The sequence below is a fragment of the Podarcis gaigeae genome, assembly GCF_964106915.1.
Source record: "Podarcis gaigeae genome assembly, chromosome: 12".
NCBI classification, from domain to species: domain Eukaryota; kingdom Metazoa; phylum Chordata; class Lepidosauria; order Squamata; family Lacertidae; genus Podarcis; species Podarcis gaigeae.
This window is the reverse complement of record NC_139688.1, coordinates 20,132,071-20,148,647: the sequence shown is the minus strand read 5'-3', so window position 1 is coordinate 20,148,647 and position 16,577 is coordinate 20,132,071. Positions and strand designations below refer to the sequence as shown.

At 42.9% G+C, this 16,577-nt stretch overlaps 2 protein-coding genes across 51 annotated transcripts in view; one reads left to right on the top strand and one right to left on the bottom strand.

The window, feature by feature from the left end:
* Nucleotides 1-16,577, top strand: part of SVIL (supervillin) — a 141,926-nt gene that overhangs the window by 123,938 nt on the left and 1,411 nt on the right. For all 50 annotated transcript variants that reach the window (XM_083704509.1, XM_083704537.1, XM_083704536.1 and 47 more), the window contains 13 exons: nt 860-996; nt 1,770-1,917; nt 2,039-2,184; nt 2,935-3,110; nt 3,948-4,089; nt 4,740-5,016; nt 5,928-6,079; nt 6,791-6,896; nt 8,301-8,508; nt 9,490-9,623; nt 10,514-10,669; nt 11,654-11,797; nt 15,452-15,573. In XM_083704509.1, the coding sequence (XP_083560635.1) occupies nt 860-996; nt 1,770-1,917; nt 2,039-2,184; nt 2,935-3,110; nt 3,948-4,089; nt 4,740-5,016; nt 5,928-6,079; nt 6,791-6,896; nt 8,301-8,508; nt 9,490-9,623; nt 10,514-10,669; nt 11,654-11,797; nt 15,452-15,573 (2,048 nt within the window). The remainder of the gene's footprint in view (nt 1-859; nt 997-1,769; nt 1,918-2,038; nt 2,185-2,934; nt 3,111-3,947; nt 4,090-4,739; nt 5,017-5,927; nt 6,080-6,790; nt 6,897-8,300; nt 8,509-9,489; nt 9,624-10,513; nt 10,670-11,653; nt 11,798-15,451; nt 15,574-16,577) is intronic.
* Nucleotides 15,573-16,577, bottom strand: part of LOC310828597 (uncharacterized protein) — a gene marked incomplete at its 5' end in the record, with an annotated part of 41,047 nt that continues 40,042 nt past the window's right edge. Inside the window, one exon of the mRNA XM_083706213.1 lies at nt 15,573-16,061. The remainder of the gene's footprint in view (nt 16,062-16,577) is intronic.

Here is a 16,577-nt window from a genome sequence, read left to right as displayed (position 1 = left end):
TGGGGTACTGGTTGTTTTTTGTTTTGTTTTTGAAAAAAAGTTGCCTCTTACATAAGGACATAAGGAGAGCCAGCTGCATCAGGCCAGTGGCCTATTCTTGCAGTGGCTAGACAGATCCCTATGGGAAACAGCTGAGCTCAACAGCATTTTTCCCTCTTGCAGTTTCCAGCAAATGATGTTCAGAAGCATACTACCTCCAACACATTTTTTCCCTAAACTAAAAGGTCCCAAGGGTTGTATCCAGCTAAGTTCAACACAGAGTAGACTCACTGAAATGAATGCAATTAAGTTAGTCATGCCCATTCATTTAAATGGATCTGCTCTTGAGTATGGCTAGCATTGGATATAGCCCCAGGTATTGAAACCTTCTCTCACAGATTGCAGCTGCTGGGTTACTTTGGTGATCAAGTTGCTGTATTCTTTATGCACAGGAACCCTCTGCTACTCCATAAGCTACCTCTTGCATAAAGCAACATTGTGGAAATGGACTATTAGTTATTTGTTGCAGGGTTGTGCTTCCTTCCCCAACCCCCTCAGTGTAATCAAGCCCGAAAGATGGCTCTAGTACAGTCATGCCTTCGACTTCCAAAACATTCCGTTGAACTTCAAAAACATTCAGAAACCAAAGCACGGTTTCTGATTGGCTGCAGCAAGTTCCTGCAGCCAATCGGAAGCCGCAGAAGCCCCACCGGACGTTCGGGTTCCAAAGAACGTTCGCAAACCGGACTACTCACCTCCAGGTTTGTGGCGTTCGGGAGTCAAAACGTCCGAGTACCAAGGTGTTCGGGATCCAAGGTATGACTGTACTTATTTATAGGAATGCAACTAGTCTGGGTTTCTTCTCTCCCTTTCAATGTAGGAAGAAGACATGTTCAAACAAGATTAGTCGAGCCAAGGGCTTCATCGCTTAACAGTGGCGACTGTTTCCTGTTACTTACTCCTCATTTCTGCTTCCTGTGGGTAGGGGAGTTTGCAAATGTCATCGAGAAAGCAAAGGTTGGTGCTTATAAGCATTGAGATAACAAAGCCCTTAGTTCCTGGGGAGTTTCTTCTGTGGGCAAGATAGAGAATGGCTGTTTGTAACATGGGAAATGTGGATGTAACTGATGGGGCAGTTCTCTTCCTCCTCCTTGCTGTCATTTTGTGCCTCTCCCCCCCCCCCCAAAAAAAAATGCTGGTATGGGTTGATTTTTATATGTATTAAAAATTGCATTGCAGTTTTCCTGCTTTTTTAAACAAAGCAAGCATTACTATTATTTATTATTTATGAATTTATATACCGCTTACATGCCAGAATGGCTTTTAAGCAGTATAACATATCAAGTTCCTATGTTACAAAAATTCAGAGGCATCATTTAAATCAATAAAACCACATTTAAAAGCCACAAAAAAATTGAGGGGATAGAAGAGACAGTGGGAGTCAAAGCTGGTGTTAATGGTTTGTAACTTGTTAAACCTTACAGCTGAGCAGATGGAATAATTCTATGTGTGGAGGAGAAGGAATACAAGAATTCTGCTTGTATTCAAACGGAGGGGAGGGAATGCTTTGAAGAGGGAATGCATTCTCTTTGGTTTCTGGGTTGAATGGGATGAAGTCCTCATTGAAATGCAAACAAGAGAGCCTGCATGCATCTGACATAGTTTTCATGTTCAGTATCGTTTGTCTAATAAAACAGCAGAAAGCTCCCATCCTTTCTCTCATCTGAACTGAGCTATTATCCCACCAGCTGAGACAAGCCTATTCAGCTAATCGTGTTCAAATTTCTTAGGCTTCAGAACTTGCAACTTTAATTCAGACAAAGCGAGAACTTGGCTGCCGGGCTCCTTATGTGCAGACCATAGAGGAAGGAATCAATACACACACTCATGCAGCCAAAGACTTCTGGAAACTGCTCGGTGGCCAGACAAGCTACCAGTGTAAGGCTCTCTTTTTTTGTTTTCTCCATCTCGGTGCTGGCTTTTTTTTGTAAGAATATCCAAGAGTTCCTTCTTCCAAGTTAAACTGACGTGACGTTTTGTCTTGCCTGCTCATTTCAAGCTGCCGGAAACCCGGAAGAAGATGAAATGTATGAAGCTGCAATAATAGAAACAAATTGCATTTACCGACTAGTGGATGATAAACTTATTCCCGATGATGACTACTGGGGAAAGATGCCAAAGTGTACGCTGTTGAATTCAAAAGAGGTATAGTAAGTGGTGCTTTGAAGTTCAGTGGCAGCTCTGGCGCTCCTTTTGGGGCGCAAACAAGCATTGCCTTTTAGTACAATTTCCTAGAATATTTTCCCCTTAGGACTCTTCTGATTCTGAAGTAGGCCCAGACCAGCCCTTGAGTGATTGCACACTGCCTTCTCCTGATAACTGAACTAGCACCCTTGACCCCCAAATCACAAATTAAATCTAAGAGTGCCCATGCCAGAAGATAGGAACTGTGGGAACCAGGTGATATTGTAGGAAGTAGCATTCATGGCTCACTCTTCTAAGCCAAGGAAATAAAATAAATTTACAAGGCATACAAACAGGCACTTTTCACAGAGCTACAAGTGGGATAATTGCAAACCTTAGTGCTTGCCTTGAATGATGCAGATGTCGTAGTTTTTCGTTATGCAGCTGTAAATATACAAAACTGTAAATTGGGGTGGAGTGGGGTGGGGGGAGGGAAGACAAGAAGCCATTTGTGTAGCAGACCCCAGCAGCAAATCAATTATTGCTCAGTAATGAAGCCTGAACTACTCATTATGGGAAAATGAGTGGGTGCTGCTGATCCATTTCTTCCCAGTAAACATGCATACCGTTATTTTTGTGGTCTTATTGTCAGCATTGTTTAGCTGCACTGCTCAAGTTTTACTCAGCATTTATTCTTTTTTGGCTAAATGAATGACTTCATTGTTTGTTCTCTCTCCTCCTCCTCCCCCTCCCTTCTCCCACCTCCTTCAGGTCTTGGTGTTTGATTTTGGTAGCGAAGTGTATGTTTGGCATGGGAAGGAGGTCACGCTAGCCCAAAGAAAAGTGGCATTCCAGCTGGCCAAACACTTGTGGAATGGCACCTTTGACTATGCAAACTGTGACATCAATCCTCTGGATCCTGGTGAATGCAACCCCCTTATTCCAAGGTATCAACCCCAACACTATGATTCATAATGCTGAATTTGCTCCCTCCTTTGATACCTCCATAACAAATGTTGCCACGAACTAAGGATCTGAATTGCTTACAGCTTGGAGCAGGCTTCCTCAACCTCGGCCCTCCAGATGTTTTGAGACTACAATTCCCATAATCCCTGACCACTGGTCCTGCTATCTAGGGATTATGGGAGTTGTAGGCCAAAAACATCTGGAGGGCCGAGGTTGAGGCAGCCTGGCTTAGAGGGTTTCTTCTAACTTTTGCTAATTCTTGTGCATTTGTGGGAGGAAAATGATGGCTTCTGCATTCACCCCAGCCATTGTTAAACAACATGCAATGCTTGTGCCAGTACCAGACAGGAAACATGTTTGGAAAAATAAATATTGCAGACTTCCTTCTCAGTATATCCAAACAGAGTGTGTATCTCACTGCTCTACAGCTCCTCATTCACACTTTTAAACAACCCTGCATCAGAATTGTGAAGAGTGTTTTTACCTACACAATCTTGTGTTCTTGTAATTCTCAAAAATAAATAGAGCTTTCAAAGTTGAATTAGGCAAGACATCCAGCACTATTTTTAAGCTGTCGCAGCTTTTATTTTATAGTGTGAAACGTTGATTGACGTTGGAGTGTTTTCTGTACTTATCTATATCTATCATCTATCTATCTATCATCTATCTATCTATCATCTATCTATCTATCTATCTATCTATCTATCTATCTATCTATCTCTATCTATCTATCTATCTATCTATCTATCTATCATCTATCATCTATCATCTATCATCTATCATCTATCTATCATCTATCTGTCTTTTCTGTAATGCAGAAAAGGACAGGGACGTCCAGACTGGGCTATTTTCGGCAGGCTCACAGAACACAATGAGACAATATTATTTAAAGAAAAGTTTCTCGATTGGACTGAACTGAAGAAACCAGCTGAGAAGAACTCTGGCGAATCCCCTCAGAAGGTGTCAGAATTATATACTTATTTATAGTAGTTTTATTTGTGTAAATTAATTATGCATTGCCAATCAGGGCATGATACAAACTTTATATTGTTCCACAAAGCGAACCTGTATGAGAGATTGTATTGTGTCCATTTTACAAATGGAAATACTAAGCTCTAAGAGATGGATTTGCCCAGGGGCTTACCCAATGAATTCATAGAATCATAGAATTCTAGAAAGGGACCACAAGGGGCATCTAGTCCAACCCCCCTGAAGTGCAGGAATCTTTTGTCCAATGTGGGGCTGAAACCCACAATTGTACCTGGGGATTTCACCATAGCTACTGCGATGCACTTGTCCTCTGTACTAAGATGACATGATGATTATAACATTTCTTGTGGTCCCTTATGAAGTAAAATAAACTGAGATTGTCAGGTGTGAGGCTAGGTTTCACCATTATAAGCGTTATTTCTATTCATGTAGTCTTTTATTCCATGTCTTCTGAAGGTTAATTTTGTGATTGACAACCAAAGTGAATTGCTGATGAACCCCTGTAGGCTTCTTAGTATGATGATAAGTGCTTGACATCTGGCTCGTTTGTTATCATAATGTCATAATGGGCTTTCTGAAATTGCTGTCTAAGAGGAAATATGCTTTGTGTCTTGTTACAGGAGGAAACCAGGTCTGACGTTAAACCATACGATGTCATGCGAATGGTCCCTGTGCCCGAGACAACGGTTGGCACGGTCTTAGATGGGATGAACATTGGCCGCGGCTATGGATTCATTGAGGGAGATGACGGGAGGCAATTCGAAATCATCACTGTCTCTGTGGATGTCTGGCATATATTGGAATTTGATTATAGCAGGCTCCCTAAGCAAAGCATCGGGCAGTTTCATGAAGGCGACACGTATGTGGTCAAATGGAAGTACCTTGTCAGCACTTCAGGTTAGTGAAAAATCCTGTAATGAAGTATTGATTTTGTTTGAATTGGGGAAAGTTGATCTGTGTTGCCCGTTATGCACTAAACTATTCAAGCACATAACCAACTAGTTTTGTTTTTCTGTATATGAATTGCTATAAATGATCTTGCTGTTGAGGAGGAGGGCAGGATGTATCACACGTCCCTTTATGGTCTTTTTTTAATTTCAGGAGGTAACTATTTATCACCCTTTTACACTTGACTAGGTTTTTTTTAAAATCTTAGTACACCATTTCTGAATGATGCTTAATTATACAGCAGAATGGCTAAAACATAGTTATTGGTTGTTTGCTACACCTCCTGGGTGAGCTCTTCATTTATACAAGAAGCCACGTATCATTTATGAAAACAGATATACAGTATCAACAATTTAATTTTCTCTACATACCTCTGCACTATGGGAGGAGCCCTTTGAATATTACCTTTTTAAAAATAAATTTTACTCATGTGAATTGCACTGTGCATATTTTACCTGCACAGAATTCCAATGCTGCTCAATAATACTGAACACTCACCCCCACCCCCACAAAATATATAGCTGTCAAAGACTATTAAAGTATGGGAAATGGCATAGAACACTTATTTTAAGGTGGTAGCATGATGAGGTTGCAAAATATCACACGCATACTGCAGTTGTCTTCATTTTTGCCAAGCAATGCCGTTTACTTTTTGTTATGGTGCTTTGAGAAGTGTAAAACTGCTGGCCAATCTGCAGTTTTCCTGCATATATTTTTGTCTGCCAGATCAATTTTCCCCAGCAGTTCTTTGCAGGAACACTTTGCTATGCTTTCGTCCTAATGTTTGTGAGACCTAAAAATGAGGTCTGTGTTGGGCATGTACTCCTCAGGTTATAGCCTCTTTTGACTTTGCTTTGCAGTTGGGAGCAGACAGAAGGGGGACCTACAAACCAGGGTTGTTGGCAAAGAGAAATGTGTGTACTTCTTCTGGCAAGGGAGACACTCTACTGTCAGTGAGAAAGGGACATCTGCACTGATGACCGTGGAGCTGGATGAAGAGAGAGGTGCTCAGGTAAGCAAAGCATGGGGCTGTCAAGTTCTTTTGCTTTCAGCATGATGTAGACCAGAGGTGGGGTAACTCAATCAGGGCCCAACGTGGTCCTCCAGGTCTCTCTTATCTGGCCCTTGGATCTCTCCTAAGGCCACTCCCCTAGCTGGCTCTGCTTCACACTGTGTTTTTGCCTGGCTGGTGTAACCTTGTCTTCTGATAGTCCCTGTTGTTTTTCTGGATGGAGGGGGCTTCTCTACAGACGTGAAATTTATATCACTTGTTCTACCTGCCTTTTCCTCTGCCTCTATCCATCACAGGCACGTGGTCCTTGGTTGGAAGGCTGCCCAGAGGGTAATGCAGTGCTTGGGATGACAAAGGTTTCCCCGGAGATTCTGCCAGATTAATGCAATTGAAAAGGCTCTGCTTTTTGTAACCTCCTTCCATGCCTCCGGTCCTATCAGATGATCAGAAGCATGGTTGGGGAACCTGAAGCCCTCCAGGTGTTACTGCACTCCTGTTGGCCTCAGGCAGCATGTATAGCAGGAGTTGTGGTCCGACAATATGTGGAGAGCCACATGTTCTCCACCTTTGTCCTAAGGACATAGGGAGGTTTGTAGGGCACCTGGCATAACTTTTGACCCCAGCCATTTATCAAATTAATTATATAATATTTCGCATTGCCCTGAATGAAACTTAACCTGTTGTAATTCTAGGATCATGTTCACTTTTCAGGTTCAAGTTCTTCAAGGAAAAGAGCCGCCATGTTTTCTTCAGTGTTTTCAAGGTGGAATGATCGTTCACACGGGCAGAAGGGAAGAGGAAGAAGAAAACACACAGAGTAAATAGCCTCCTGATACCAATTTTTCTGCTGTGGCAGAAGGGAGAGTTGAACTGTGTGAATGCTTTTACCTCAAATCACTCTGTTGATCATCTAAGGCAGCACAGTAGCATTTAATTTAACCAGCATTTGTCTTGAATGCCAGGGAAGCAAACTAGTAAAAGTGAAGGCAAGTACATTTAAGCATGTACATTTAAGTCTCCTTTCTCTACAATCCCAAAATCACAGCTGGCCCCACATAACTGGAGTGATACATGGGGGTTCCAGATCTGAGACAGCCATTTGCCAAGCAGCATAAACCATGTCTTCTCTCTTTGGAAACGAGGCACATAGAAGATAAAAACACATAGAAGATAAAAACAATACATTTAATACATTGATATACTGTCTTTCTGCCAAAGCATTTGAAGCAGTTTATAGTTTGCAAGACACCTATAAAAGGCATGATACAGAAGGGGGGAACAGGAAGAGGAAAATAAATCAGGTCCCATCTTTCTAAATGATCAGGTGGAATGGCTGTTGATTGAGGTAGTTAAAGGAAGGAATCAAATCCAGGCTAATGAAGTGGGCCCTCAAATAGAGTCAAGTGGAAAGACTACTGATAGAAAAGTTGACATCCATTCTTTTCTCACTATATTAACTCAATCCACACTGTGTTTCACCGGTGTGGGCCAACAGTGGCTACATTCACACATAACACTTGGACATCGTTTGTTTTAACTGTGGCTCCTCAACTCAGAGCTGAGCAGACAAGCCCTTATTTTCTCCAAAGCTTTTTTTGTTTTGTTTTGTTTTTCCAGCTGCTCATGCTTTTGAATCTTGGCATAGGTCTGGGGTGGGATGGCCAAGCAAACCATGGTTAAAGGAGGCCACTGGGTTCAGGCATGTCTTCCAACCAAAGTTAGAACAACAAGCAAGATTTCACATCATGGTTTGCTGACAGAAAACAAATCACGGCTACATTGCTGGGCTGGGTTTGCACATACCAGCAAACCACAGTCAGGTTCAGCAAACCATCACTTAGCATTATGTATGAACCAGGCGCTTATGCCAGTAAGGTTCGCTTCCTCCAGCAACATTCATAATAAAGAGTGAAATGAAGTAAAAACCATCATAAATAGGAAGAAAAACTGAGTTTTAGTGAAGTGTTTTAAGTGACCATCTTTTTTGATCCTGATAGTTTGTTCAGACTTTGCGAGTGATCAACAGTGGAGATCAACACAGGCACATTCCTGGTGTTGACTGCAGGTGTGAGCAACATTGGCTCAGCACATCTGTCACTCACCAAAGCCTTGGTCTTCAAGCACCTCAAGGCTTTTCGTTTGCCTGTGCCAATGCATAGCTTACCTTGGAAGTAGCCTTAGCAGTTGTATTATGAAGTTGTGTTATCCATGCCCATTGCAGGTGATTGGCGATTGTACTGTGTACGCGGGGAGCTTTCCCTCGAAGGAAACCTGCTTGAAGTAGCCTGCCACTGTAGCAGCCTGAGGTCCAGGACATCAATGCTTGTTCTAAATATCAATAAAGCTCTCATTTACTTGTGGCACGGCTGCAAAGCCCAGCCACACACCAAAGAAGTTGGAAGAACAGCAGCCAATAAAATAAAAGAACAGTAAGTAACCAAACTATTCTTTTGAATACATATCCACATTGTCTGTGCAAAGTTTGTGTGGAAGACCCCTGAAAATGGGTGAGAAATGATTTAAGGGGGGGGGACACAAAATTGAGGTTTATTACTTTTATTTCATTTTTTGCACACATATTCCACCCACCCTTCCAGTAGCTCAAGGTGACCTACATGGTTCTCGCATTTTAGTCTCACAACACCTCTGCAGTGGTGACTACCCCAAGTTCACCCAGTGAGTTTCATGGGGGAGTGAAGATTTGAACCTGGATCTTCCTAATCCAGCACTCTAGCCACTATGCCACATTGCCTTTATAACGTGCACATTGGGCATTGTATAAAGAAGGTGGCTAAAGTGAAGCTTTTGTCCTCATCGCTCAGTACTAGAACTCAGGGTCATCCAGTGAAATGGATCGGTAGCACATTCCAGAGAGATAGAGAATGGCACATCACATCTTAACACGCCACATAAATTTATTTATTTATTGAATTTGCTGCCACTGTCTAGGGTGGCTTTGGGTAAATGGGTGTCAGTGGCAAGTAGCCATGATGGCTGTGCTGAGCCTCTGCGTTGAGAGGCAGAGCGTGTTCAATTCCAGCTGCTGGAGGGCAGCTGCAAGGGGAGAACTATTGTCTGGGCTTCCTGGAGGCACCTGATTGGCTTCTGAGAGAACCAGGAGGTTGAATTAGGGGCCCCTTTGGACTGATTCAGCGGAACTCTTCTCAAGTTGAGAAAACACTTGCAGGATGCTTGAGTGAGCCAATGCCAAGGATGTCGGTTTATGAGAACAGTTGAGTCAGAGGAAACAAGAGGTGATGAGGCTTGGCAAGTGCCTGTTACCTGGCATTGTTCTCAGCGCTCTTGTTTTGGCAAAGTGTCTGTGTGCATGTCTGACTTGGTAAGAATCATGCTGCAGCACAAATTCACAACACTAACAGTGGTTCTGACAGATTAATATTGCATTTCAGGTGCCCTCTGGAAGCAGGGCTGCACAGCAGTAGCAAGGTGACGATACATGAATGCGACGAAGGGTCAGAGCCGTTGGGATTCTGGGATGCCTTAGGGAGGAGAGACCGGAAAGCCTATGATTGCATGTTGCAAGGTAGGGAATGCTTGGTTTTCCTGTGGCGCTTTGAACTCACAAATACAGACAAGAACTCACAAATACAGACAAGAGAAAAGTGCTTATCTGTGGCCCTCCCTTACCATTGGTCAAGCTGGCTGGGGCTGGTGGGAGTTGTGGTCCACAGGCTCCCAACCCCTGGTGTAAAGCTGTGGGGTCATCTCTGGGGAACATGAACTCCTTGGCAATACAATGCCAGGAAATGTTCAGGGGTACTGGCTATGAGGGCATTCTCTATGGCAGCTCCTAGGTTCTGGAATTCCCTCCCCATCTGGCACCTTCATAATATAGTTTCCATCATAAAAAGGTAAAGGAACCCCTGACCATTAGGTCCAGTTGCGGACGACTCTGGGGTTGCAGCGCTCATCTCGCTTTACTGGCCAAGGGAGCTGGCGTACAGCTTCCTGGTCATGTGGCCAGCATGACTAAGCCACTTCTGGCGAAGCAGAGCAGTGCACGGAAACGCTGTTTACCTTCCCGCCTGAGCAGTACCTATTTATCTATCTACTTGCACTTTGTCATGCTTTTGAACTGCTAGGTTGGCAGGAGCAGGGACTGAGCAACGGGAGCTCACCCGTCACGGAGATTCGAACCGCCGACCTTCTGATCGGCAAGTCCTAGGCTCTGTGGTTTAACCCACAGCACCACCCGTCATATACCGAAGTACTACTTCTTTACATTGGCTTTTGACACCTCAGATGTGTTTAATATTGAATTTTAGATTGTTGAAACCCACCTTGGGGCCTGATGGGGTAGCTGATAAATCGGATGATAAAACTAATAAGTCACAAGACTCATAAAAAACCAACCACCCTAAAATGGGTAAAATAATATTAATTATACGTCTTTTCATTGCTTTTTCAAAAAAGATCCTGGGAAGTTCAACTTCATGCCCCGCTTGTTCATCCTTGGTAGTTCGTCTGGAGAATTCTCAGCCACTGAATACATCTATCCAGCAAGAGACCCCACTGTGGTGAATTCTATGCCATTCCTCCAGGAAGACCTCTACACAGCTCCCCAGCCAGGCAAGTGAATGTGGCAGGGGACAATATGGACCCCAATCTGAAGCTTCATTTGTCTGGTGCCTTAGGAAGTCTCTGGCCTCCAGGAAGATGCCTTTGCTCAGGAAGACTGCTAACCCTGAACGTGCCAGATTTCAGTTACTTGATTATGTTCTTCCTCCCAAAAGTTGCAAAAAAACCCAGAAGAGGGGTGATGATGATTCTTATAGTTCAGTAATCCATATAATGCTTAATCACAGTCATCTCTTAAGATCACTTAAGAGATGACTGTGATTAAGCATTATATGGATTACTGAACTATAAGAATCGACCCAGTGCAGTAAGACTAAAAATGAGTTAAAACTATAAAAACCAGATTTCAATTGTAAACCTGCTGGAACAAGAAAGTCCTTGGTAAGCACCAGAGGTTCAACAGGGGGCCTGTCTGACCTCAACTGTGATTTCTACAAAGTTGGGCCCACAGTACTGAACGCATGACTCCCGATGGAGATGAGCTGTGCATCCAAGCCGTGGGAGGCCATGCTCAAGCAGGGATATAAGGGATCAGATGGCCCCTGAGGCATCCTGGCTCCAAGCCTGGCTCCAGGCCTTATAAATGAATACACTCTAGCACTCTGAATCACTAAAACTAAGATAATGCACTCTAGCAACACATGATGCAAATTAGAAGTAGTATATAAGCAGCAGTAGCCTCCCTGCAGTAAGAATGCAAAGTGCTTTGGCATTTTCATCTTGTTTGTCTCATAAAAAGCACTGTGAGGAGATGCTGATGGCAGTTTTAGTGCCATTTTTATATGGAAAACTCAGAGAGTGGCACAATGTGTTTGTTGCAGAAGTAGGAACTCGACCCAAATCCAGTGTGTCAGGTTCTGGTACCACACCAGACTCTTTATTATGTATGAAATGGGCGTGCTGAAGATACGGTACACCCACACACACACAAGCGTGTAGCGTTTAGAACCTTTGTCTTTTATTTAACCTGTGCAGCCCTCTTCCTTGTTGACAATCACCATGAAGTGTACCTCTGGCAAGGCTGGTGGCCTGTGGAAAATAAAATAGCCGGATCAGCTCGAATCCGCTGGGCCTCGGACAGGAAATGTGCCATGGAGACCGTCCTCCAGTACTGCAAAGGTAATAACAGATTCAGGAACATTTGTGTTGGGATGTGAATCTCATACAAAGTCAATGCTTGTTGGCAGAGGAGGGCCCTGTTGCAGCCCAGAAAGAGCATGGATGTGGGGTGGAGGGCAGTGCATAGACCCCTATGCAGAGATCCCCCATCCCTCTCATTCTGCTGTGGCTTTCCCTGTCCTCCTCTCCAGCAGCCAGTGATGTGGAGCAGGGACAGGAGGAAAACACATGTCAGAATGGCACGGGGTAGGTTGCAACACATGTTATGGTTGTGGGGGACAGACACAGGTTTGTTGTTTTTGGCTGAAGCACCATGTTTCCTCTAACACTGAGTTCACAGCACACTTCCAGCTAGTGTATCCAAGACGTTGGCTTGGGCCCAAGTATGACTTGGGTTTCTTGGAGCATGATTATACCAAGTTTGATCCTAGGGCAGGATGACATTTATTTATACGTTAAATGTTTATAGACTCCCCCACTCCCTTTCAGATAAAATACCAGGGTGCTATACAACAAAATTTATTAGTACAATAAAGCATAAAACACTGTTTGGGAAACGAAAATAGTCATTAAAATGACGGGCTCATCGTGAAAAAATTTAAGCAGCTGGCATAAGGTCTTCAAGAGACATATGGAAATTGGTAGTGAAGATGCCTTCTAAATCTTCACCAGAAGAGTATTTACTCCACACTAAATGCCTAGTTGAAGGTAGCCAGGATTATGCAGCACAGGGGGCGACTAGCAGCCCTCCTCTCAGTGACTGAGCTGGGATAAAAGGGGTACCTTTGAGGTTTCCTGGAACCAAGTTGTTCAGTGCTACCTGGCCTGGTAGCAGATGCTGTTGGCTGTCTGCCCTGTGTAGCTACTGCATTGGTAGTACACATTGATAGCTATAGCTCCTGAACAAAGGTGCTACATGCCCTGCATCATTCTTGCACTGAATGATGTCCTTTCTAAGGCAGATCACCAAGGATTTGTGACAAGAGGCTGGATATGTGTGGCTTGCCTAAAGTGGGGGTAGGGGCAGTTAGCCCCTGTGGGAGTGTTTTTCTCCCTTCCCCTGCCTATCATTGCTCTAAGGTAAAGCTCCCCAACATTTCCATGGCTCTCATTAAGGAGAATTCAGCTGCCTGATCGTGCATTCCCATCACTAAAAAAAAGCTTGTGTCTAGGTAATCATTATTTAAATCAATTATTTTAATTCATTAATAAAATATTACTTTACAAGCAGCTTGCTGCAGTTAATGAGCAGGCGTTCTACAAACCTTGCGATAGCTACAGCGAACCTAATTGCGTTTAACTGTTTCTGAGAGTCACCTCAACCTTTTCTGCTTAAATACAGTGACCTATAAAGTCAGAATCAGAATGTTCAAGGAAATGAAAATGTTCTGCTTCTTAATCTCTCTGGATGTCCTGTGCCTGATGTATTTTGATGGACACTTAGTGAGGAGATGCAGGATTAGATTCCACTAACAAAGTTGACACTATATCTCTCCTGGTTTAAATAAGGATTATAGGTGATTCTCTCCTGGGGGGGTGGGGAAACCCAGTTGGTGTTAACAGCTGCCATTGAGAATTCATGCTTTGTTCCAGCAGATGCAGATATAAGACTAGATTACATCTTGCATTATTGCTGCGAGGGTGTGTTATTGCCATTTTGTTAACAACAAGTCTTGCCTTGTTGAGTTGGCTTTCTTTCCACTGTTCCAGAGCCGATGTGCATCTGTACCTAACCATCTATCTAGTTCGCTTTATGTATTTGATGCAGTTAGGCTCCTGTCTATAAAAATATTATGCTGTGATTAAGTTGCTTTGTCTTCAAAGTGCCATTAAAAAACCCCCAGTATGATTACTTTTCCAGTTTGGTGTGAATCTCACAATAGAAATGTATTGAATATATGTTGTACTTTCCATTTGGAATGATTTTCATATGTACTCCATTGGCTCGAGACAGACAGATGGCAACCACAAAATATATACATTAATAATGAGAGCTAAACCAGATTGGGTGATGGCTGAACTTGTCTGTTTAAACTTTTTCCAAAACTTTGCCATCATATACCATCACAAAGAAACAACACCCAAGATCAGATTAAAAAGGAGAAGGGATGGAGTCAGGCAGCAGTCTTCACTCAGGGACTTGTAGATGCACCACTGCTGCTGCTGTTCTGCAGCACCGTCACTTAGCAGAATGATACCCTAAGGAAGACTGTAAGAGCCTAGGCCAGGGCACTCTATCCAGACTGGCATATCTGCAAAGTTTGGACTTTCGTCAAACAGTTGCTGTGGCATCACTGACAAATTCAAGCAGCTTCCATTGTTGTAGTTAGAAGAGCGGAAGACTTTTAATTGCACACGTGCAGATTAAACTGCACTGTAGGTATGAGCTGCTGCTTACACAAAGGTAAGCACTGCCATATTTTTAAAAAGGCACTTGGAGAACATCCACTAATCATTTTCTAGCTTCAGCATGCGAGTCTGATGCTTGTATGTTGGGAAATTTGTAGAAGAGAGGCTGTGATAATACATGGACTTCTCCAACAATCCATCATAGTCAATTTAAGTGATATTGTTGCCACTAGTTTCTGGAGATAGCTTTTCCTATGCTATGCTATGCTGTGTTGAGGTCAGGCATCCACACTGAATATTTGTAGCTATTATCTGCAGCTATATGCAATGGATAAAAATCATTGGGCTGTACCCAGTGTAGACTCATTAGAATTAATGGGTATGGGTAACTGAGATCCATTAATTTCAAAAGGTCTAGTTAATAGAACTTAGTTGGAAAAAAACTATTTGTCTTGGCAGTAACATCCATTTTCCTTCCTCAAGCACTTGAGGGTAGAATGCAAGAGGTCTCAATTCTGGGCACAAGTAGACCCAGGCCTGCGTAGCTCCAGCAAGCCTACTGCATTATATGCTTTCAGACCAAGCTGTCTGAAGCAGACTATGGTTAAGCCTCTCTTAGCAAAGTTAGGAAAGGCCTCGTCCATTCCAAGTAGGAAATACTGGGATCAGTCAACCAGTGTTCTGTCTTGTTATATAAAAGGCAACTGCTTTTATTGATTTATTTCAGTTTGTTTATGTTCTGTTTTTCAACAAAGCAACTTAATTCAATTAACTTTTAAAAATTGCAACCTTAATTGTGTGGGTGTGCATAAACACACATGCACACATATATTAAATTCACACTCTGCTAAGACCAGAATAAATGCACTTATCATTAAAACAGGATATATCAAAGACCAAAAAACCCACCACCATGTGCAATAAAAAGGTTTTCAGTACCCATCTAAAAGCAGTGAGAAGGATCTCCCAAGCGTAGGGGTGGGAGTTGCAGGCCAGCAACCTTCTGGAATGCGCAGGTTTTCTGCCGCACCAACTTTGCATCTAAAGATGGAATTCTGCAATTTAGAAGGCCTCATCACTAGGGCCCACAAAAGGAATATCCAGGAAAGACAGGCTGCTATTAAGGTTGAGACATGTTCCTTTGAGATAAAGAGAGCCTTAAAACATATTCCTGGGTAATCTGGACACTTTGTTTGAAAGGTTTACAACACAAAGCTTTTTTTTCAGATAAGTGGAAAATTCACAAAAGTCTAGAAGAAGGTGGCAAGGCATTCCATATTTATTTTGATTTCTTTTTATGTATAGGAAAAAATGTGAAGAAACCTCCCAAATCTTACCTAATTCACGCTGGTCTCGAACCTCTGACCTTCACCAATATGTTTCCAAGCTGGGAACACAGAGAGGACATTGCGGAGATCACAGAAATGGTATATCAACCTTTCTCATTATCTTTCTTCATTTTCCACTGCACTGCTGGTGATGTGGCTGTGGTGGTGTTCTGGGAAGCAGCAAAAGCCAGCGGATTACCATGGAGAGGCAGCTTCAAGCATTTGAGGGGGGAGAATAACCAGCGTGGGTGGATTTTGACTGAGATTTTATCATCTACTCATAAAGCTTCCAGGATGCAAGGAAATGTTTTATGTCCGAAGAACCGAGAGGTCTGGCTAAAATATTTGTTTTTGTTGAGCTGATTCAGTAACAGAGGCCTGGCTATTCCTTATCTCTCTCAGAAAACCTGCCAAGGCTTGCAGTGGTTGGAGCTTCCTTCTCAAAACAGAGCATATCGTTTTTGTCAGAAATGCAAAGCCTTACACAAAATGTGAAGTGGCAATGTGGGGACTTTCTTGGTAATTAAGAACCTTCCCTCGAGAGAGCCACGTCTTTTGGCTGGTTCGTTCTAAATCGGCTGCCATATCTGTAAAAGAAGTAAACGAAGACCTGGTTTTTCAGATGAAACAGTGGCTCCGTTGTGATTGCAAAGTGCAAGTAAACTAACATTTGTTTCTCCCACTTCTGCTTCTGGCACCACCCATCCACTGGCCGTGGCATGAAAAATAGAAACAATATTACTAAACTACTGTATTTACTCGAATCTAATGCTCACCTTTTTTGGTCAAATTATGTTGTGGGATTTAAGGTGCGCATTAGATTTGATGGCACAGTTACATGTGCCAACAAATACTTTTTTTTATTTGTTTCAAGGTTCTGAAAAATTGAGGTGCACATTAGTTTTGATGGCGCATTAGGCTCAAGTAAATACAGTAGTTAATTGAAAAAGGAATCAGAAACTGTCTTGGCCACCTGACGTCCAGCCATCATGGAAGGCAAGGAGGGAGGGAGAATGTGTGCAAGCCCAAAGCTTGCATTGGTTTCTTCATTTAATGCTAAGCCATAGCAAATGAGGTTGTTATTGTAAGAATATACAAACATA